This window comes from Lissotriton helveticus, chromosome 4_1 (assembly GCF_964261635.1).
Source record: "Lissotriton helveticus chromosome 4_1, aLisHel1.1, whole genome shotgun sequence".
Taxonomy (NCBI): domain Eukaryota; kingdom Metazoa; phylum Chordata; class Amphibia; order Caudata; family Salamandridae; genus Lissotriton; species Lissotriton helveticus.
In genome coordinates, this window is record NC_136063.1 from 318,946,917 (window position 1) to 318,970,573 (window position 23,657).

The following is a 23,657-nucleotide window of genomic DNA, read 5'->3' on the forward strand; positions in this document are numbered from 1 at the left end:
GCTGCTGGTGCTCTCGCCCCCTCCCCCAACCCCTCACCTCAGTTTGACAGCACAGCAGGGAAGTGGTAAAGAACAGAAGGTTTTGTGGGCCAGTTGACTGAGCCTCCTAAAAAACAGGCCTCGAGGTGGCCCTGAGGCACCGGCCTATCGGCCAATACACAACTACCCGCCTTCCCAATCCGATCCTGGACTTGGGAAGTTGGGTCATAGATTCCTTGTCTAGTGTCATTCCGTTTTTTTGATGATGGTCTGCTGCTAAGCTGTGAAATGATTCCCCTAGCAGGTCTTTAATTTGTTGACCAGCCTTGTCGGATATTGTCCCTCTGTTTCCTGGTCATGTGCTGGCTCTCCATTCAGTTCCCATTCTTATGCTAGTTGTTCTGGGCATATGCTTCTCATTCCAAATTGTGTGACTGGTGCTTTCACTTAGACTTGGTTTGGCCAAGATGGAGTGTTCTGGTTGATCTTCATGATCCATGGTTTCACATACTTTAGGTTAGGTATGTAGATGTGAGAAATATAGTTTGCGTTAATGATAAATAAATTTTGTTAGAATTGTATTTTTTATTAGATATATTTTGTTACAGAAATTATGATTAAATAAGGTTGTTTTTTTTCCCTTTATATAATTACAGAAATTGTATTGTGACTCCTAAAGAAGGCGTTTTTCGCCGAAACACGCGTCGAGTAATTTCTTCTTCATCTAATATTGGACACCTTATGATAATTAATTATTGTGTCTTTTTTATTCATGTTGTTTTTAATTTTTCATGTCACTATATGTATTCCTCTGCACCTAATGATTTTATTATGTAATGTTATATAAACTGATTTATGTAAGTTTGTTATTTTAAAAGAACAGATTAAAGTCATGTCTGTTTTTGTAAATTTATGAATTTGTTGATAATTTTTTCACAACTGCCTACCCAAATTGAGTCCTTTATGCCTTTGTCTAAACATTAAGTCTGCCTAGGAGTTTTTTTCATATATTTCACATACTTTGGGCCAGAGTATGCAGTGGTCTCTGTGAGGGCTTTCGGGCTTCAGCAACTCTGCGCTCAATCTGGTATTACGTTCGGTCATACTGTGTGCCTTCCTGGCCGACATCTTGTGTAGCTGAAAGTTTATTGTTTGGTAGTGATTGGGATGTGGGATTAGTGCTCTGTTTTATCCTAAATTTTTAAATACTGGGATAGGGTAGTGTTGAGCAGGTAATGGGTGGATTACTTGTCTGTGATCTACATTACCCTTCCCCATGCAGCACTTAAGGACCACCTGCCCTTAGTATGATCACAACCTCGATCCCCACTGCCTGGGGATTGCAGTAGGATCTGGGGTCTGTGTCCCCATTTTCTGCTCCCTGTGACAGGAGGAACCTCATGGGAGGGCGCAAAGGAATTGCAAGGAAGCCTTTTCCCTAGGTCAGCCTGTAGGAGGACACCTGGTAAGTGGTGGACACACCTCAATTAATTAGTACTGGGACGAGAAAGGATAATTGGAGTAATGAAGATCATCTGCAAGTAATCAGTGTATTATCAAAGAGTGCACCCATCTAGGCAACATCATATGTGGCCATTATTACACAGACACAGCTTTTCCTGATAACAAAAGAACCGATAACAAATCATTACTACAAAATAAATAATGCACTATAGAGGATTATAAGCATGTAAATATTGAAATTAAAAGTAATCACATGAAAAGGATGCCCCTGCATCATCACAGAACTGCACAAGCTGAACTCTGAAACAAGATGGAACCTCCCTTCCCTGGGAGGGTGGGCACGTGTCATGTTTAAAAAAGCCACCAATCGGTATACCAGCTGAAAGGTGCACTCTATATATATATCCTAGCAGCCAGTGCAACGATAATCAAGCAATATTATACGAGGATAAGGCTAGTCCCAGGTCGGTAGTAAAATCAAAAACGAACCTGAATTATCCTGGTTAGGTCTCGTCTAGTGTTGCAGCGCATGCGCTGCTCGCTCGGCGAGATTTATTGTCAACAAGGAGTTTGAGAAGAGGGCTTGAAGCATCGCCCCTCATTTCCATTAGCTGGCGTCACCGTTTATGCTAAACGGTGGCCTGCCATTGGAAATTAGGGTTTTTTGTTGATGCCCTTTCACCTCCGATCCGGACTGGGTCGCCTGCTTTGCTGCGGTCGCAAAGCAATTTCTTATCTTTATGGGGCCATGTGTTTCTAATTAGAAACACATGGCCCCAGAAAGACAAACTGATCGATGTTTTTTTCGGATGCCGTAATTCCTGTACTTGCAGGGAAAGTCTGTTGCGAAAGCATATTCGTTGTATGCGTGTTTTTCTTCACGTAGCTCGTACTTTTGTAGTTGTTAAAACCAGGAAACAGCTTTGGCTTTTAATTAACACAACATTGGTGTGTAAGTTTCCGCGTCGCTGTTCTTTCGTGCTTTTGTGTCTCGCTGCACTGTCTCTCAGGAGGCACTGACAGTACCCGTCGCTTTGACACAAAAGTTTAATGCCTACATCCACTGCCTCCAGGGACTTCAACCACGCGCGGGACTTCAAAGCACTGTTCTGCCTGCCTGGCACTGGGTTCTGGCAGTGCCTGGAAAGGATCCAGCCACAAACATAAATTGGCAGTGGGGCGAGCGCTCCTTGCAGTTAACTTCGAGTCGAGACACTTTCCAAGCACTGGAAGAGGGTCGCTGAAGCAGCCGTCTGAGAGACTTATGCGCGGGAAATAAACGGAGGCAGCGCGCAGGCGCACTGAGCGGATGCCATGTTAGAATAAGGCTTGTGCAAAGAGAGAGAGAGGCAGAGTTCGCCTTCGTAACCTCCTGGGCAGGGCTGCCTGAAACGTACCCATGGGGGCAGAACTTCAACAGGTATGTTCAATGAATGGACGCTTCCCCAAGGCCCCGAGGTCCTCTATTGCCCAAATCCCGTGTCTGTTTTAAAGAGTGTTTTTCCTGATCAGAGGCGGCTGTTTTTTCCTCTCTGTCTGAAAACAGAAATGCTGAGAGCAAGTTCTGCAAAGTGTTTGCTTGGCTGAAGTGTGTGCTGTCTTGATTGTCGCTTTTCTTTTGGTGGGTTTTCACTGGTGTTTTATGCTTCCACGTCATAAAGGGTGGCTGGATTGGCATTGGCAGTTGGCATTACTTTGATGAGGTGCAATTATAATATTGCATACAAATGATTGCATCAGTATCCTGGCAAGGTCACTCTATCACCAATTTAAAAACGTGATCTGGGTCACAAAACAATTGTTTCAGTGTGTATCACTAACAGTTGACAGCAAATGTGTTTGCAACGATGTTTTAGTAGAAATGGTCTGGGTGCCTGTTCCCACCTTCCCCCCATCCCTCCATCAACACCAGGTTAGGAGAATTATATTCTGAGGCGCTTATAAGTGTCAAAAATGTCAGTGTATTTTTGGTCCCAAAGAGATGATGTTACGTGCACGACCCTTTTAGGGTCCAAGACACACTTTCAAGTTTATCGAGTTGGATTAAGATTTTGGAGATGAGTTTAATGACAGCGCGATCTGGAAAAACAATATTAACTATCTGGCCGTAAAACTGGCGTCTTTCCTCCTCAGCCCTTCATTTCCCGCAACCGCCCACCCCTAACTCATGGATACCTCAGGCCCGAGCCCATATGCCCCTATGCCTCACCCCCCCCAACCCCCCCCCCTCTCAATACTGTGATCTGGTCGAATCTGACACTTTCAACATGGTGAGGACAGAGCCCCAAAGCAGGAATCCCTTGATTTATCCAGGAGGAAAAAAGGTCCTGGGCCCACTCCGAGTCTGGTTTGCATCTCTTTCGGTGCCCCTAGAAGTGCATCAGCGAATGAAATGCAGCAAGACGTGGCCCGATGGCCGCCAGCGCTTTTTCCCCGTGCAAACTCTTCCGATAACAAGGAAAGTCCCCAGCATGAAAATCCGCAAAGTGCAACATCGGCTTCAGAGATGTGAGGGCGGGAACAGCGTTGTGCTGCACTAAGGGAGAACACAGTGAGGGGTGACGGACCATGGGGGTGTGGGGGGGCTAAAGTGTGGGGGGCATGCAGATGGACTTGTTTGGACGCCGGGTTTGGATGCACCACACCGAGAGAAGAGGAGCCGAGTGCGAGCGGACTGTGGGTATGTCAGGCGCTGCACAGCAGGTGTGGAGGTGGGGTTTCAGCGCTGCCACGGGTTTACAGCGCACGGTGCAGGGATGCTTGCAGAGGAGGGGTTGGCGGCAGAAACCATCACTTGCGTGTTTCGGTTTCTCTGATGTGTTTATCTTCTCTTTTGCAGGGTGCTCCTCTTTCTGCAGGAAGAGTCTTGTATTTGTCAACCGTGGGGTGCGGGCACACAGTGTGCTCTAGCACAGATGATCCAAAACGGGGAAGTGGTCCACCACATGATCAATCAGAGAGTGTGACGCTTTTGACGAACAATAGCACTCTAGAAGTGACCTACGAGTCTACGACGCATGCCACACTCCCTTTCACAACACCACACATAGGTATGCTGCTTCCCGTTGAGTTAAATGGGCAGGTCACCCTATTCAACAAGCATTAAAAATGCAATTGGTCTCGCCTTTCATTAAGTTAAAGCCATTTGCTTTGCTATACAATACCATTAGCAAACCAAATGGCTTTAACTTAATCAAAAGCGAGACCTATGGCATTTTCAATGCTTGTTAATTGAAGTAACCCCCTTTAATTTACGGAATCCACACCCAGTACACAGGTCACACACCACAGTAGTCAGAAATACAATCATACACATTTGTAGTATTGAACTTTCGGTGCAGGTTGAAAGTGAAGCAGAGGGTAGAAATTAGCTACCAGAATGCACAGCTGTTGTGGTAACCACCACAAAACTGTTCACACAACCTTTCCTATGTATAGTAAGTACCACAATATGTCCCAATATCAGGGTTCTCTTTCCTATCAGCCATACTGGCCACGTTACAGTAAAGTAAGGCCAAGTTCCTACAAACTGAAATCTTACAACTTACACATTGTGGGCAGCAACGTTCTTTGTGCAGTGCCAAGGGGAGACACAAACCCCCCCAAACAGAAATCAACCAGTCTGAACACTATTCCTATGTAAGAGTCCCCAACCATCCACGGGGGGCAGGGAGGGGGGGGACGATGCACAACCAATTGCTTATTCAGGATATCCTGTACTCACTCCAAGACCAGTTAACTTAAATCTTGAATTAGGTAGATATATTCAAAACCTAACTGGACGCCCAGTACAGTAATGTATCGGAACGCAAAAATGGAATTGAGAGCCATTGGAAGCAGTCAAAGAGGCAAATGGATGTGTTCCGGACTTTAAGTCCTAACTCTGATGCCAGCCAGCCCCCCCCATTGCCTCTTTACCCTTCAAAAAACATTCTCTACCTGCCAAACACGCCTCATGGAGGGTGCCAGTGGCACCATCTCAGCAAACTGCCTCGACCATGGGACTGCACCATGAAAACTAAAAGAGCCATTTATCAATCAATCAATCAAGGTTTTATAGAGTGCGCTACTCACCCGTGAGGGCCTCAAGGCGCTGGGGGGGGGGGGGGGGGGGGGGTGAGCAGCTCCGGATTAGTCGAAGAGCCAGGTCTTGAGGTCCTTCCTGAATGTGTGCAGGGTCAAGGAGTGTGTGATGTTGACAGGGAAATTGTTCCAGGTCTTGGCTGCGATGTAGGAGAAGGCTCTCCTGCCTGTTCTGTTTCTGCAGATGCAGGGGACTTCTGCCAGGGCAAGGTTGGCGGAGAGGAGGTTCCTCTTCGGTACGTGCAAGGATACTCTCTTGTTGAGGTATTTGGGTCCGATGTTGTTGAGGGATTTGTAGGCGTGGGTGAGGAGTTTGAAGGAGACCCTCTTCTCAACAGGGAGCCAGTGGAGGTCTCGTAGGTGTTGGGCCATGTGTAAGTGATGCGGAGTCCCGAGGAAGAGTCTGGCTGCAGCGTTCTGGATTGTTTGGAGTTTGTGTAGAAGGGTTCTGTTAATTCCGGTGTATAGGGCGTTGCCGTAGTCCAGTCTGCTGGTTATGAGTGCGTGGGTGACGGTCCTTCTGCAGTCGGGGGGGATTCATTTGAAGGACTTGCGGAGGATGCAAAGGCAGTTGAAACTGGTGGAGGCGACGGCGTTGATCTGGTGGTTCATGGGGAGGGAGGAGTCGAGGATGATTCCGAGGTTTCATGTGTCCTCTGTAGGGGTGGGTGGGTTCCCGAGGGCAGAGGGCCACCAGGTGTTGTCCCAGGCAGAGGTGCAGGGTCCGAGGATGAGGACCTCTGTCTTCTCTGAGTTGAGCTTCAAACAGCTGTCTTTCATCCAGGGTTTCGACAGCAACTGTTAAGATTCACAATGTCAAAAAATAACAAAATATGCATCCTTGCAAAGGGATATAATTTCATTTGAAGCTGCTTCCTCTTTCAAGGAGCCCACTCACAGGGCTGCAGTGGGAAATCAGCCACTCGGGCATTTACCAGTTGGCTGCTGCTTAAGAGGCTGATTCAGATCAGGGTGGGCAACAATGACCAAACCATGCCTCCATGACCCCATTCTAGTCATGGCCTCCTGCAGGTGGGGGGTGGGTGGGGACCTCTTTTAAACTTTTTGGCAGGGCTGGGTTTGGTTTTTATTTTGCTCTTATCCAGAAAGCCACCTTGGATCCCATTGGGAATCAGTTCCGGGGCCCATGCACAACAGTAGATGGCTCAGCAGAAGCTCAGACTCTGATAATGAGTCTCCCTTTCAAGAGAGTTTGGTTTTTACATTGCTCGGAATGATTTCAGCTATGTCAATTAATGCCAATTATTTTATTGACATTGTGTCTGCTCAGTGGTGGCTGGAACAGGGGGAGGGAGGGACGGTGACAGGGAAACAAAATATATAAAAAAAGAACCCACTTACCTCTTCATGGCCGCCATCTCTCCTCCGTTGTTGCTTCTCTTCCTGGGAGTCCTGGAAGCAGGAAGCCCACAGGCTCTCCTAAGCCAAACATAGTGCTGCTGTTAGTAGCATTGTGAGTGATCTGAGCACTGTTGTTCGGCGCTCAGACTGGGACCAGGAGCCTGTGCATGTTTTCCACCCAGGCTGTGTATTAAAGCCCAGTGGAGAACATGCTAAGTGCACCTGACAGTTTGGCTGGCCCAAGACGGCCGGCCAAACTGTCATGCGCACTTATTTTGCACAAACCACTCCTCCTCCCAGGCTATGACACCTGCCCCGTCCCGCCCTAACCCAGCCCCGTAGATACGAAAAATAAAATTCTAATAATAAGGTTATTAGTGGGGCGAGGCTCCTCCGCCTTAGTGGAGGAGCTGCCCCTGCGTCCGTTCATGAACCATACAAGACGTTTCATGTGAAAAGACTGAAGCCTGTGTCAGTGAATAAAAGTCATAGAGAATGGCAGAATGTTTGACCTCTCAAGGGTAAATGCCACACCATATTTCACTGGTAGACTCCAACTACCCAGATCCATGAGCAGTCATTTTTCGCCATGATAGGTTACTACTCAAAGTTTGTAAAAAATGCAATTACATAGTAGCTCTTATTGATTCAACAACGTCCCAGAAGTAACTCAAGAAACATTTTTCCCGCACATTATGAACAGGCCTTTGTGAAACACACATTTTGCAGGTGCCAGGTTTCTGTTAGCCCTTCGTTGTGCAGACTAATGCTTCTGACCAGGGCGTTCTAAGTTTCCTGTCCCACCTCAGAGATAAAGTTGATAGCACCCATCGGCCTTCTTTAGTAGGTGATTGCTACACAGTGATCAGAACCAGGCACCGGTAGAAAAAGGATGCTTTCTGATTACGTGGGCATTTGAAAGGTTCAATCCCTTCTTGTTTGGTACACTTTTGTCATCTAAACTGATCACAACCCCTCCAAATGACTAATGAAATTAAAATGGGATTCTCCCAAATTGCTCTATTGGGCCCCTTCTCTGCAGCGGCTGGAAACAGATGGACCTTAATGAAACTTCAACCAATTGAATGAGCAGGACTGAATGAGCAGGACTTCCCTCCTAGAGAACAAGTCCTCAACACAAGTTTCTTTTGGGAATGGTGCAGCTGTGAGGATGAAAGTCTCTCACTGACTGTTAACTATTCCAACCTTGTCATTTTTCTTTTGTCCTTAGTGTAATTGCTAATTTTTTCCTCAGTTTTAGGTGTGCGTAATTCCAAGAGGGCCCCAAACTGCATACCTAATACTCCCTGGGCACTGTCTTGGTGTACACAGGGAAAGGGAGCCCCTTAGCTGGTACACCCTTAAAGCCTAGAGACCATTTTATCTAGGACCTAGTTGATGATAGCAGTTGAATAATTTTAAGGTGCAATAGCAACCTGCTCTTGGTGTAAATTTCTTACAGTGACTGTGAATATATCTAAATATTCTTTGGATTTAGTTTGCAACAATGGCAAGAAACAGAATGAGAAGAGATGTCAGACCGACCAAACTCAACTTCCATGCAGATGCACTTACAAAACCTCTAGATGATTTTGAACCTATTTTTGTATAAATGTAAAATATAAGATAGAGGATGGCTGCAGCGTAAAGAGAAACAACAGGATCAGCCAATGCCCACCTTTCCTTTCTTCTTCTTGCTCTTTTGTCTTTTTTTGCTCCTGTCCCCTTCTTACTGACTAAAGGAAATACACACTCTTTCCTGCTAGAGCTGACCCCTGGACTGCGTATCTACCTGGCCTCCTGTAGGCATCAGTACGGGAGCTAGGTTGAACTGCACTACATGGCATCCTGGTTTGTGGAGGGAGAATTTGCCTCAACCTGCTCGGGTAGATTTTCTAGTCACATCTCTCCTTCAACTCCTACTGCATGGATTATGTTATGTTGCTATGAGAATGTGGAGCCTTTTCAAGGTGAGAGCTAAGCTTGATACCCTACTGAAACCCTGCTCGCCTGTTGTGCTGTTGACCCGCCCGTGTCAAAGCCCCCATCAAGCCCAAGGAATCCAGAGACATGGCCCTATAACATCAAAAGGCCTTCTCTACCCTATACCAGAGGGCGGGTGCTTAAGATCAACAGGTTAATGTGATCTGCATGGTGACTCTGCCTGGCAAGCACACTCCAACTTCATGGGGAAACATCCATTATAATAACGCAGGCATTACAGCGTAATGCCTTTACAATGCAGCCACTACAACACAAGTTCCATTACAAAGCATGCTATTACTATGCACGCCATTACAATACATATGCCTCACTGACCAGCACCTTTCCTGAGGTAAGCACCCCGCGGTGTTAGAATAGTAAATTACTTTGTAATGGTGCATGCGTTGTAATGGCTTGCGTTGTAATAGCATGCGTTTTAAAGGAAGTTGGGTTGTAAAACCTGCGTTCTAAAAGTATGTGTTGTATTAGTTTGCGTTGTAACGTCATACATCCAACTTCCTGTGCTTAAATTAGCTCTCTTGCTTCACGTTTGTGGAGCCCTTCCCCTTGTCCCTTGACGGCCCCTATGAACCACTGCCTGGTGTCGGGATGCACAGGCCCATCAACACCACAAGTGGCCTCGGTGCACAACAAGCGTCCTCTGGTCCAGACTTGTGCTGAGCTCCAGCACTCAGCTGACGTGTGCTAGCTCAGCTCAGAAGATCAATGATGCCCAGGTTTATCCTTGCTTCTACCCGTTGTGTCTGAGGATCACACTCCAATTTCAGAAAATTTCCTGGCTCCTTCCAGTACCCAGATCATGCATTTTTTTTGTTGTTGTCAAAATTCTTTTTATTGAGCATTTTCAAGCACAAAAACGTACAGTATAGTGCATTATATCTGTCCCGTTAGCCATGCTGAAGCTATTGTAAGATTGCAGTTGCCTTTCAGTCTAGGAAGTAATCATACATATGTCCTCACTTTTTAGTGCTCAACTTTCTGATACAGGAAAAATAAAATCTAAGAACCCCACAACCACCTCCCTCCCATTCCCACCCTAACCTAACTGCCTCCCGTCAACAGTGACTAGGTGGTGTGAAAAAGGAAAATAAAATATGGGAAGAAGAGGAAAAAGGAGGCAAGGCAACATCGAGGTGCCAGACTCTAGGGGGTCTCTTCGGTGCTGAGAGAGGGAAAGGCCTCCCCATAGGACGCTCCCGCCTGTGATGTGTGTGTGAGAATGGATGGGACACACGTGAGGGGACCGGTCTACCTGTCATCGGGGAGCTGCAATACGCGCCTGCCCATCCTTAGAACTGGAAGAGTGGAAGTGCTCCAACTGTGGGGGGGCATGTTGTCATTGGTATATCCCTGGATAGATATGAGGCTAATGGGCCCCAGCTGGCCTCAACATTTTTAAAATTATCTCGAAAAATGTCTGCCATTCGTTCCATTATGAGTGCTTTCCAAAGTCTAGCCTGCCAATGAGTCAGGGCTGAGGCGTCTTTTTTTTCTTCCAGGCTGCCAGATTATGCATTTTAATGATGTCTCTGTGATAGATCTGTCTGTCGCAGGGGGTTGTGGACCGATATTTGGAATAGGGAAGCGGATCTGTTTAGACATGTAATCGAGGTTAGGGGATCACCCAGTAGGCTAATGCACACGCTATAACATTCTGCAAGGCCGGGGCACCGGATCAAACCTGGATAAGGCTATTTATGGCTTTTTAATCTTTCTATGCGAATTTTACACAAAACCCGACCAGAGCTGTTAGTAAATCCTTTCTGCTTTGTCCAGCAGTAATAAAATGGTGTCTTGCTGCACTTCTACGTCCCCTGCTTAGCAGCACCACCATCAGTTATCCGAGCACCTATTGGCTGCGACTCCATACATGGGCGCTCTGCGGCGGAATAATGGTAGGGGCTAAAAAAGGATGGAACAGGACCAGTGACAGTGAAACAGAGATCTTCTGATCAGTCTCCGGATAAAGTTCCTGAGGGCAGTCGTAGGAAGACAGTGTTCTGTGGAGTTTGAAAGCAGAGAGTAAAGATAAGTGAGAACTCTTCTAACATCAGAGACCATCTCTTCTCCCTGGCATCTGCAATTACCCAGCCATCCCACATCTGGTCTGATCTCTGGCACATCAAAGAATCCTTTTACTCTCCAGCACCCATCATCTCTACTTTCTTGTAGGGTTTAAATGCTGCAACATGAGCCATTTTCTCTGACTGCCTGTACTTTGAAGGACCCATTTCTATTTCACTTCAGATTCCAATACCCTGACTCTCCCTCCCCCGCCCTGTTGGTTTGATTTATCCGAGTGCATTTGCCATTACAGCCGGGGCACGAGAATCATGCAGCAGGGGAGTACCAAGCCATGCAGAACTGTTGACTAAACAATGCAGCAAGGGAAGGCACATCGTACGAAGAAAGGAAAATTATGTATCTCGTTCTGTGAAATTACTGTGGAGCTATTTTGACACTTTAACACTCATTGATACAAAAGGGTTCCCGGGGCTTTAAAAACACATAGGTTTTCTTAAGAAAGAAAAATTCAGGCATTCAGCATAATGTTATTCACCGACAATGAATAATGTCTGCATGGAAGCACAGCAGCACCGTTTTTAGCACTTCCATTTCTACCTGCCAGAGTAAAATAGATTGTGTTTTGCCCTCATTTGAAATAATTGCTGCTTCGAGAATCGCCCCTGTGAAATAAATACAAATTTGTGCGAATGGCGAAAAAAGAACACCTTCCATGCTAAAAATTGATGCAGACTACCTCTGTAAATCTGCCACCTATTTAAATTGAATCTGAGGAGTTGAGGATGTGGCGTAACGGTCAGAGCTACAGAGTTTGGCAATAGAGGGCTAGGTTCCAGCCTCAGCGTCAGCTCTGCATCCTGTGAGTCTGGGCAGATCATTTAGGGTTGCCCGCTCCAGGATCGCCAAACTCGACTGCTGGCCACCCACCAGACTACGAGTAATCTCGTAGTCTGGCGGGTGGTCATTTGGGGATCCCATGGTGGTGCCTAATAAAAAGGCACCGCAATGAGAACGTCAAAGCCTGTTCCTTGGCATGGACTTTAATGTCCATGCCGAGCAGGAAAGGGGTTGACTGTAAACAGGAGGGCACACGTGCCCCCCTGCAGACACCCCTTGTCCCTGAGTCAACTGCCCCCTTTTTGTTTCAACACTTCCAAAGTTTTCATGGCGGCCTCCCTGCCATGATACCGTGGTTGTGAGGAAACTCCCAATTTTCTTCATGGTGCCGCAGCAGGACTGCCAGCATTTTAGGGCCTCTGACCGCCAAGCCACCAATGCGGGATCCATGATCCCGGTGGTCCAGTGGCAGTCCCACAGCCGTATTTGTAATTCGGTGGCTGGACCACCACCACAGGTTCAGCTGGTCGATGGACCACCCAACTCGTAATTAGGCCCTTAATCTCCCCATACCTAAAAACAAAAAAATATGTTCTTGTGTAACGTCACTGGTGCTCATGTAAAGTGCTCCAATACCTTTGTGTCGAATTTGCGCACTATAAATCTGCGAAAAATTAAGACAACCTGCTGAAAGTAAACTGGTTAACGTTTGCATAATGGCATGACATTTACAGTCAGTCATCACTATAATTGATAACTTTTGATCAGTTTGAGCTACAAACAAGTAATTTATAGTGAACTCTATAATTATGTAGCACACAGTAGATAGGTAGCAAGTGCAGCAAACACATCTTTATGCATGCATTATCCATGGACATAGAATCCCATTTTGCCAGTAACCTTGTTTATAAGATTCATTTACTTTATTTTGAAGCATCTAGGGCATAGGAGCAGAACAGACGTTAGATACTTAGTAGAGACTCAACTACAATCTAGTTACACATTGAAATGGATTGAAAAGTAGTAAAAAAAAAGGTAAGCACAAAATATCAGTAACAAAGTGAAAATCAGGTGTAATGGTGAAAGAAATGTGCATAACTGCATCAAAAATAGTCGAGTAGAGAGAAACAATCTCTCAGTCATTCTATTTTATTTCGATATTATGGCACGAGTGTTCCACATAGAGCTGTAGCAGGGATTCTGCTCATACACAGAACTGTGCACAGAGACTTGGAACCTCAGTGAATTAGGGTGTACCAAAACTCACCTTAGTAGCCAAAATCCCCTACCAGACTAGCAATCAGTGTCTCATTGGTTCTGCCATACCCCCAATGATTAGACAACCCAGAACATGGAACTTAGAATAAATAAACGCGCTCAGTAGACTCAGGCACTGGTGATGGGGGACGGGACTCCTGTTTCTGTTGCAGTTTCCCCTGTTTTTTATTTCTGTTCCAATTTTTCTTGGGGGCTGTGGGTTGAACGTCTGTTTCAGACTTCGCACCCTGGGTTTGCTTCTTATCTTTAGCAGTAAAGGGCTTGACACATAAACTATTGCGGCCAATGGTTTTATACGCAGCCGTAATAATTCTCTGTAACTGTTGGGGTTTGTCGCATCGGGGACATCGCGTAAGGCATTAGCCACTTGAAAGTTCACAGCATCTCTCTTTACATTAGAAAGGACGAGATCGGCTACTACATCAAACGTGCCAACGAGTCTCATTCCCAATTCAACCGCAGCCTCAGGTCCGTGTTCGTCCTGAACACGTTTAATGACCGTCGGAAGGACAGCCATTGATGGAGTGCCGAAGCACCTCGTGTACACTGCCGCAAAAATCCTACCCCATGTCACCGGCTTCTAGTGCCAAGTCCTTGGGTAAACTAATTGTAAGAATCCTGTGTTTTTCTACGGGACTCGAATTAGGAAAAGCTGCCTCCAGCTGGTCAAATTTCTCGGCAAGCCAAAAAGGCATATCATCCTTATCTTGGGGACGCTTGCCCATTACTGCATTGACCATCACGGGACTAAGCTTCATTCCACTCGGTCCTGCTGGAAGGGCCGCAACACCAGGGGCCCGCCCTGGAAATTGCGGGTAATATATTGAACTAGGGCCTGAATGACACTAATAGAAGAGTCATATAGGGTCCGTAACTCAGAAACAGGGACTTGCCCCGCACGAGGATGCAAGTTGAATCCAGCCAAAACCGGCCAGGAAGCACCTGGAATGGACAAAGGACCCAATCTAGCCACCTTTACACTGTGGGGAAGGGCGCCATCAAACCAAACACGGTGCTGCCATGCAGATATCGGAATCTCCTATGTGGGACGTATTCCCATGGCACGGCTGTGTGAGTGTAAGCGTGAAAAACCTGCGTAGACGCTTCTACTGCAGGAAACGTCACCCAAGAGTGGAATATCTCAAACGGGTATGCAACCTCAGCACTTACAACTAAAATCACTGCCATGCCCTCCAAACCAACATTGTATGCTTGCAAATGATTGCGAACCGCAATGCGACTATGTTGCGGTATAACAATGTCAGCCATAGTGACACAAAAAAAAGCGACAATGTAAAACTTATTAGCACAACTGGGTAGTAATTCAAAAGGAAACCGTTTGAAAAGATTCAAGCTTGAAAAGACCTATGTAACTATAGGTAGGTTTGTCCGACGCTACTATTATCCGGAAACAATAGCGAAGGGGTTAAGGACTGAATGAAGTACTACTCAAGTGTCATGTAATAAGACCACCAACGTAAGGGCGCCATGTAGCAGGGATTCTGCTCATACACAGAACTGTGCATAGAGACTTGGAACCTCAGTGAATTAGGATGTACTAAAAGTCACCTTAGTAGCCAAAATCTCCTACCAGACTAGCAATTAGTGTCTAATTGGTTCTGCCATACCCCCAATGATTAGACAACCCAGAACATGGAACTTAGAATAAATAAACGCGCTCAGTAGACTCAGGCACTGGTGATGGGAGACGGGACTCCTGTTTCTGTTGCTGTTTCCCCTGTTTTTTATTTCTGTTCCAATTTTTCTTGGGGGCCGTGGGTTGAACGTCTGTTTCAGACTTCGCACCCTGGGTTTGCTTCTTATCTTTAGCAGTAAAGGGCTTGACACCTAAACTATTGCGGCCAATGGTTTTATACGCAGCCGTAATAATTCTCTGTAACTGTTGGGGTTTGTCGCATCGGGGACATCGCGTAAGGCATTAGCCACTTGAAAGTTCACAGCATCTCTCTTTACATTAGAAAGGACGAGATCGGCTACTACATCAAACGTGCCAACGAGTCTCATTCCCAATTCAACCGCAGCCTCAGGTCCGTGTTCGTCCTGAACACGTTTAATGACCGTCGGAAGGACTGCCATTGATGGAGTGCCGAAGCACCTCGTGTACACTGCCGCAAAAATCCTACCCCATGTCACCGGCTTCTAGTACCAAGTCCTTGGGTAAACTAATTGTAAGAATCCTGTGTTTTTCTACGGGACTCGAATTAGGAAAAGCTGCCTCCAGCTGGTCAAATTTCTCGGCAAGCCAAAAAGGCATATCATCCTTATCTTGGGGACGCTTGCCCATTACTGCATTGACCATCACGGGACTAAGCTTCATTCCACTCGGTCCTGCTGGAAGGGCCGCAACACCAGGGGCCCGCCCTGGAAATTGCGGGTAATATATTGAACTAGGGCCTGAATGACACTAATAGAAGAGTCATATAGGGTCCGTAACTCAGCAACAGGGACTTGCCCCGCACGAGGATGCAAGTTGAATCCAGCCAAAACCGGCCAGGAAGCACCTGGAATGGACAAAGGACCCAATCTAGCCACCGTTACACTGTGGGGAAGGGCGCCATCAAACCAAACACTGTGCTGCCATGCAGATATCGGAATCTCCTATGTGGGACGTATTCCCATGGCACGGCTGTGTGAGTGTAAGCGTGAAAAACCCGCGTAGACGCTTCTACTGCAGGAAACGTCACCCAAGAGTGGAATATCTCGAAAGGGTAGGCAACCTCAGCACTTACAACTAAAATCACTGCCATGCCCTCCAAACCAACATTGTATGCTTGCAAATGATTGCGAACCGCAATGCGACTATGTTGCGGTATAACAATGTCAGCCATAGTGACACAAGAAAAAGCGACAATGTAAAACTTATTAGCACAACTGGGTAGTAATTCAAAAGGAAACCGTTTGAAAAGATTCAAGCTTGAAAAGACCTATGTAACTATAGGTAGGTTTGTCCGACGCTACTATTATCCGGAAACAATAGCGAAGGGGTTAAGGGCTGAATGAAGTACTACTCAAGTGTCATGTAATAAGACCACCAACGTAAGGGCGCCATGTAGCAGGGATTCTGCTCATACACAGAACTGTGCATAGAGACTTGGAACCTCAGTGAATTAGGATGTACTAAAAGTCACCTTAGTAGCCAAAATCCCCTACCAGACTAGCAATCAGTGTCTCATTGGTTCTTCCATACCCCCAATGATTAGACAACCCAGAACATGGAACTTAGAATACCTCAGGCAATGTGGAACACATGAACACTCTTTCGTTATACTGTCATACCAGTCCAAAACGGGGAGTAAATGAAGACATGTGCAAGTTTGAAATATTTATTTATAATGCCGTGTTCTCAGGCGCAGTATCTTAGCTAATACAAGCAGACATATTATAAGCAACAAGATTATCAGCATAGTTACTATTCCATAAAATACAAAAGGAGAAAGCATGTTAAAATGCTAAATGGAAATAGGCTAGATTACACCTAGATTTCACCCTCCCTTTCTAGTAGGTTATTTTATATCTACAGAAGGTCTCTTAAGTTTACAAGGGCGGCCCCATACCGTTAGTCCTAGTAGAAATGGATCACATTATTTTCTACACCAGCTCTCTGCATGCGACTGTTCTCCAAGTGTGGTTGCATGCCTGCGCAGTGCATTATTAAACGCGCCAAAATCAGAGTTGACGTTGCTCCCTCTTTGCCATTCCCTGGCACATATCAGATGGGAAATACGCAGAAGCAGCTTGGTAGCACTGTCATGAGGATGAGCCTTGCATTTACACTGTGTTAAGTTAGCATGAGCTTATTAGAAGTTTAAACGCCATTTTTCCTTTCTGCTGCCTTTGCACACGGCACACATGATTACAAATGTTTAGAGTCTAGCAGACTGTTTTGCTTCAGACGAGAATAATATGTTTTCTTATAGTAGCAGTATTGCTTGGTAAGCTTAGCTTGAACAGTGAGTGCCGAGGCCTTCAAGGTTATTTAAACACAGTGGTCGTGCGCTGATCCGACCGAACAACAACCACTGTGTTTAAATAACCTTGACCTGCCTTGATGCCACAAACTAAAGTGCCCAAACTTGTATGAACCTGTCGATTGGTATTTAGCATAGCCAGCGCCCACTTTGGGGCGGTGCCACTGCACTAGGGCACCAACCTCGGTGGGGGTGGTGCCACTCTGGAAGCACATGCCATTGTCTTCACCATGAACTTTAACTTCAAACCAATATCACACAATGGTCTATTACTAGGAAGCGAGAGGATATTTCACTATCACAAGCTGGGCTCTCCTCCCACCCACTCGTGGCTGCCAGAGCAAGGATTAGTAACTTGTGTAGAATGCAAATGAGTCTGGAAGAAGAAAGGGAACAATCCATGCAGGTAAAGCCCGGGATTCTCACTTCAAACATAGCTGTTTGTGGCTGCCTCATAAGAGACCTCGGGCTCCTGGAGACACGTGTTGTGCCGCTGCTCTGCCCAGAGGCGATGGCATAAGGTGTCTGCTGTGCATGAAACACACGTCATGGCTCGGTTGTCAATAATAGTACATGCTGCATCCATAATGCACCTTCCCCTCGCCTCTGATGCAGTGCACCATCTTGACCAGACATGGTTCTCCCTGTACAGTTTTGGCTGTAAATGTATACATATATAATAATAAACAATTCTGCGAAAGTTTTGGGGCCAGATCTGACTTGAGCTACAGGTCGAGCAATGAGTAATTTGTTAAGTGCTTAAAATAATTGTGGTTGCATGAGCTATTTGATCTTGGTTCACATTTTTTTTGTGGTTTTATGTAGCTCAAACATGGCCTTGGGGCAGTAATGCACTTACTTTAAACATGAACACGTATGTGTGACTTGGCATGACCACTACCATGATAGTTCACTTGTAAACAATAGTATGTAAATTACAACCCACTGCACTGGAAAGACAGTTGTAGACCGGAGGGGATAAAGGAACGCTGGTTTTTAGGTTTCGCATGCACAGCGTCTAAGAATCTCTTGTAAATTAAAAAAACACATAAAAGGCGCTTAGTTAGAACACGCCTATTACTTACCATTGGTTGGCTTTCATGTCAGTCGCATTTTCTTGTTTCTCATTGGTCAGCACCCCTTCCATTGCTTTCTCTACCTGTTTTAGTCGTTCTGTGGAACATGCACAAAGTACAGTTTCCTGCCTGCAGCTTGTGTCCTTCCACTAGCCACACACTCGCAGAGGTGCTTTTTAAAAAAACATTCTAGTGTAGCACTCTATAAAAGTGCATTGGTTTGCAGGCTGTCTATAACATCCCCCTCCCACCAGACTCATATTCCATTTTTGCTTGTCCCATGTCGCCACCACTTCCTTCACTTCACTTCACTGCCTGCCTCCACCCCGTTGATTGGCGCATTTTTGCTTCCTCCCACCCCCCGTCATAACTTGAAGCGTAGCCCAACCCAACACCTGTCCTTGTTTAGTCCCCGACCCCAGTTGTTTTCCTTGTTCTTTACTGCCTTTGAAGAGAAAGCCTCTAGATCCGCCTTAAAACTGAAAACGGCCAATAACATACTTTGGTGTGCCACACAGTTGATGTGCACATCATAATTAAGGCTCCCGGTTTTAATTATGGTATTTATTTTTTGCACATATCCGCCAGTATTTATCCATATTTATTTTTTGCTATTTGTATTTATCCATCTTTATTTTTGGGTTTGTGAAAAATGAAGTTGAAACTATCATATTTTCAGTGTTATGTACCTGATAAATGTGGATTCATGCTTGAACGCCCGATAGGTTTCAATGATGTGAACACCCACAGATGATAAATCAATGCACGTATATGAAAATAAGAACATTTTAGTGTCAAGGTTGTGCATATCTACTGTTGTTTAAACCTGTTTACTAAAATTCCTTAATTTTTTTAACTCCTTACATGTCAATCTTCACAGCTATTGGCAGGGCCGCTGTAATCATGCGATTGTGTGGCCGCAGCAATTTTCGCATAATTATAGATTTGCTGATTTTGCCACATAATCCATCTGCCACATAATCTGACAATTTTAACATAAAAAATTGTTTCTAGCTCAAACGGTTCATAAGTTACAAAAAAATGTGACAACGCGTATTGCTGTGTAGTGGAAGGACCTTTGGAAAGCAGGACTGGTCACCTTTTTGTTGTTCATTGATATATTTGAGTATTAAATTGATACTAATATGATGCAAAAAAGGCCCAGAAAATGTTACCAAGGTTAGAAATGATGAAATAACGATGTAATACTATTAAAAAATGTGCCGCATTATGCTGCATAATTTGCCTTTGCTTGCCACATAATTTACTCAATGCTGCTGCAGAATTTGTCCCTCTCCTGCCACTTAACTCCAGTATCCCTGGCTATAGGCCAAGCAGTCATGACTGACAGCATTGAGAATCACTGAAAAAAGTATTCATTTTCCGTTTTTATCCGCATTTAAAAATTAAATAAAGATCGGAAAACACGTGGTTTTCTGTCTGTATTTATCTGTAAAAATTAGTAAAAACCTTTTAACAGGGAGGCTTAATCATAATTAAGGCTCCCAGTTTTCCATTTTTACTGATTTTTACAGATAAATACAGACAGAAAACCATCTATTTTCTGGTCTGTATTTATTTCTAAATGCGGATAAATACGGAAAATAGGTTTTCTTTCAGACCATACTCACTACTGTCAATCATGAGTGCTAGGTCAATAACTTTGCAGACTGCCAGACCGTGACGTTAAATTTTTTTTAAAGGTTTTCTAATAAAGTTGAAATAACTGCAGCAGTGCAGCTGTCTACAGTGTTGTACAATGCAAATGGTTTCCAATGACTGTATGATACTGTAAGCAACTAAAATCCATTGGACATTCTAACATTTTTCAATTGAATAAATGTGGAACTAAACATACATTAAAACATAATTCTGTACTCTAAGCACAAAATAAATTTGGATAAATACAGATTAAATTGACAAAAAAGAAATATGGTAAATACTGATAGAAATGTAAAAAAAAAACATAAAACCAGGAGCCCTAATCATAATGTTTCTAGTGGATAAAAATGTAGTATGCACAAGCAGTTTAACCCCTTCGGTGCTGATGACGGCTCCCGGTCGTCATCAGTTACGGTGGGCGTGTGCTGATGACGGCCGGGAGCCGTCATGACCACGCCCGCGATCGGAATGTGCCGCACAGGCGCAGAATTCCGGCCGCAGCCAGGGGGTTAAACATGTTTTGAATATTTTGGAGAAGAAATTGAGCAGATGTTTGTTTTGTAATTCTGCTGAGTGTAGAGAGGCTCATTGCAGGTATGCGTACCTTGTGTTAAGGGGCCACGGGAACAGCAGCAGGCCAAAATACACCCTGGGCATGCTTTGTTTCCATGTTTTCAGGAGGGCAAACTTCCAGTTGCAGTCAGTAACCATCTGCATGTTCATGGAACCTTAAAAGTAAAATTGGCAAGCTAGTAGGTTTTGCCTATGTGAGATATATTAGCTTTGTCAATTGTTTTTATTACAATTACATCCTGCACAGCAGCACGAGCTGCTGTGCTACAGGGCTTAAATAAAAATAAATGTTATGATGCATTAAGCATTGACTGCGTCATATCACTTTGTTTTTTACTTTACCAATGCCTGTTTGTTTATTTACCTTCAGCTTGAGGGTCCAAGAAGACTCGAAGCTGAGCCAGAGCCAGGCATCTGGCATGAGCCAAGCTTTAGCCTCCAAGGGTTTCCCACGCCCTGCCCCAGTTCTTGTGTGTTCCTTCCTTGTGCCGCCATACATCATCCCTCCCATTGCCATTGCCCTACCTGTTATGAATACCAGGTGGACTATGTGTCTGCCTGAGACCCATGGAGACAGAGCAGCGGTCACAGAAGTGCAAATAGAAAATTATGATTCTAGGGAAAATGAAGTGGGTGGACAGCGGTTGATGTACATACGGACAGCACTAGAGGAAAAACATCATTTGATGTGTGTGTGGGGGTTGCGGGCAGCAACAGAGACTGTGGCCTGTGGCCTGTGGCCTGCTCAATGCTAAAGGTGGCCCATAGCACACCCAGTTTGCCTGTTATTTCATTTTATAAGTTGAATTCCATAGTGTTTCGCTAAGTGGTGATCATCCAAGTTGCATGGAGCACTGCAGGTATTAACATTGGAAGTGCAAGATTGTTCATGTATATATGGTGATTATTTGTGGGCAACAAAGAGTTACTGGTTTTAGGATGCACGGATTGGAAGCATGCTTACAATATTTGAGATAGTGGGAATTAGGTGAAAAACTTGTTGGAATCAACAGTGGCTGCTCTACTAAGGCTGAGGAGCGTCTCCCCATACGAAAAATAAAATTATAATAACACCATGTTATTATCATTGTATTTTTTACTACTGGCTTTTTAGGTGCGGGGTGGGGCTACTCATAGAGCAAGGGAGAGTGGTGAGCACTTTCTAAGTGCGCATGATGGTTTGGCTGGCTGTCTTGGGCCGGCCAAACAGTCATGCGCACTTGGTATTTCTCCACCCGGCTGTAATGCACAGCATGGGTGGAGAACATGCACAGCCTACCACTCCCTGTCTGAGCGCTCAACAGCGGTGCTCAGAGCAACCTCGACGCTGCTGTCATGCTGATGACGTGGTACAAAAGAGGGTGGTGATGGACGGAGCATCTCAACCAATCAAACACTCACACCCAGTCAACAGATCTGGGTTTAATCCATCACCGTTCTTTAGCCCACTTTGCCACCCCAGTTCAGACATGGCCATATGCAAATCAGTCTGACCCTGTGCCTCATGGGAACAGTCCAGCCCGAACTGCCAAGCCATGCTTTCCCTGGACCGGACTCAAGCTTCCTAGGACCGGTTTCTGGCATTACAGCCGTCTTCAGCCAGGCTTGCTTGATTCCAGTGGCAAAGTGAGCAAGGGACTCACGTCTGAGCATACCCTGCCAACTTATGGCGAACAAAGTGGTACAAAAGGGGGTGGTGATGGACGGAGCATCTGAACCAATCAAACACTCACACCCAGTCAACAGATATGGGTTTAATCCATCACCGTTCTTTAGCCCACTCTGCCACCCCAGTTCTGACATGGTCATGCTGATGACAGCAGTATTGTGATTGGCAAGGGTAGTCTGGGAGCCTATGTACTTCCTGTTTCCTGCATCGACCAAAGAGGACGGAGGCCGGCAGGTAAGTGAATTTTTCATTTAATGTTTTCTTTTTTTTTTTTACCCCTCCCCTCAGCTGTACCATTACTGCCCAGTAGCAGCCGCTACTGGTTGGAGGTGGAGAATCATTAGTTTTGTCCTGGTGCTAGGGAGGCGAGCTATAGGCAGTGGCAGTAAAACAGAGGTGGTGAGACGGCAGATGAACATTTAGTAACATTTCTGTGCTTCTCTTTTTAAAACAAAAGACTGACAACCAATGACCGTGAAGCACTGTACATGCTGTGTTTTTCAACATGCAATTTCTTTCTTGAAGCTCCCCGCCTGTGGTAGACACAACAACTGCATAATATAGGAACAACGAAGCTTGTGACCACATATAGAACTTGTACAAACCAGCAAAGTTCTGGGCACATGTACAGTATTCACACTAACAGATTTGCATCTCCTCACATCACACCAGATTCTTAGTTTCTCAAAACACGTGGTAGTCTGGCAAAAGCACGCTGGGCCCACCTGTGGCCTGTGGTCGGAAGGAATGCACACACAAATATTGATATTTAGGGGAAAGAGATACGGTAGCGGGCCCTGTCCTGCTAAAGTGGCTGGGTGGGCCGGAGGAGGGAGGTGGGTATTGAAGGGGGGGACAAAAAAACGAAATATAAAAAAATCGTACCTGAACGCCATGACATCACGCTGTTCCTTCTTTTGGGCAGAGGCTCCCAGACTACACTGCGGCCAGTCCTGACGCTTCATGAAAGCAGCGTCAGGATTGGCCTGAGCGCTGGCAACTTGCACTCCCAGGCAGACTGGGAGCCTGTGCCTGCTCTCCCCAGCCCCAGCAACGCAGCTGGGGATGGAGAGAGCTTCACTGCGCATGACGTTTTTTTCCGGCCAAACCCTCATGTGCACTGAAGGGAGTGCACTACCGCTCCCTCACCAGCAGTGTCATCTGCCTGGATCCACCCACAAGGCTCATCCGAGTCCTGGGGAGGGGTCCAGGGGATTAAAATAAAATGATAATTTAACGGGTTCAAAACCCGTTTTATTATGGTTTTATTTGAGGGTGGTGGCACCCTCTGCTCTAATGTAGGGGCCACCGCTGAGCAGATTAACTTTCTGTACAAGCTTTTGGAAAAACGTTGTGTCAAACAAGAGAGTTGTTGTGAAAAGTGCTCCATGCTCAGGTGCACCAGGACCCAGGGGTTTGAGAGCCCTCTGCCCCCTCCGTTACAGCTGTTGTTTTTCTACACCTGCTGATGGCACCATTATCATTGCTTGCATTAGTTGCTTGCCACTTGCCATAATCTTTGTGACTTTTTCTAACAAAGCAAAAAGACTGCGGAAGCCTATAATCCTTGGTCTTGCTGTTACCTTGTCGACCAGTTACTCCCAAACCACACTGAACATTAGTTCCACTAGAGGCCCTTTTTCAGCTCAATCTTCT

The 23,657-nt window shown here is 45.6% G+C and overlaps 1 protein-coding gene across 2 annotated transcripts in view; it reads left to right on the plus strand.

Annotated features, from left to right (window-relative positions):
• SAMD12 (sterile alpha motif domain containing 12) overlaps nt 1-23,657 on the plus strand; it is a 1,473,047-nt gene that overhangs the window by 958,702 nt on the left and 490,688 nt on the right. Inside the window, exon 5 of one of the 2 annotated variants that reach the window (XM_078686855.1) lies at nt 636-787. The exons of the other annotated variant lie outside the window; for it this stretch is intronic. Within the exon in view, the coding sequence (XP_078542981.1) occupies nt 636-649 (14 nt within the window). The 3' untranslated portion in view covers nt 650-787. Of the gene's footprint in view, nt 1-635; nt 788-23,657 lie in introns of those variants that run through there. 2 annotated transcript variants of the gene reach the window in all.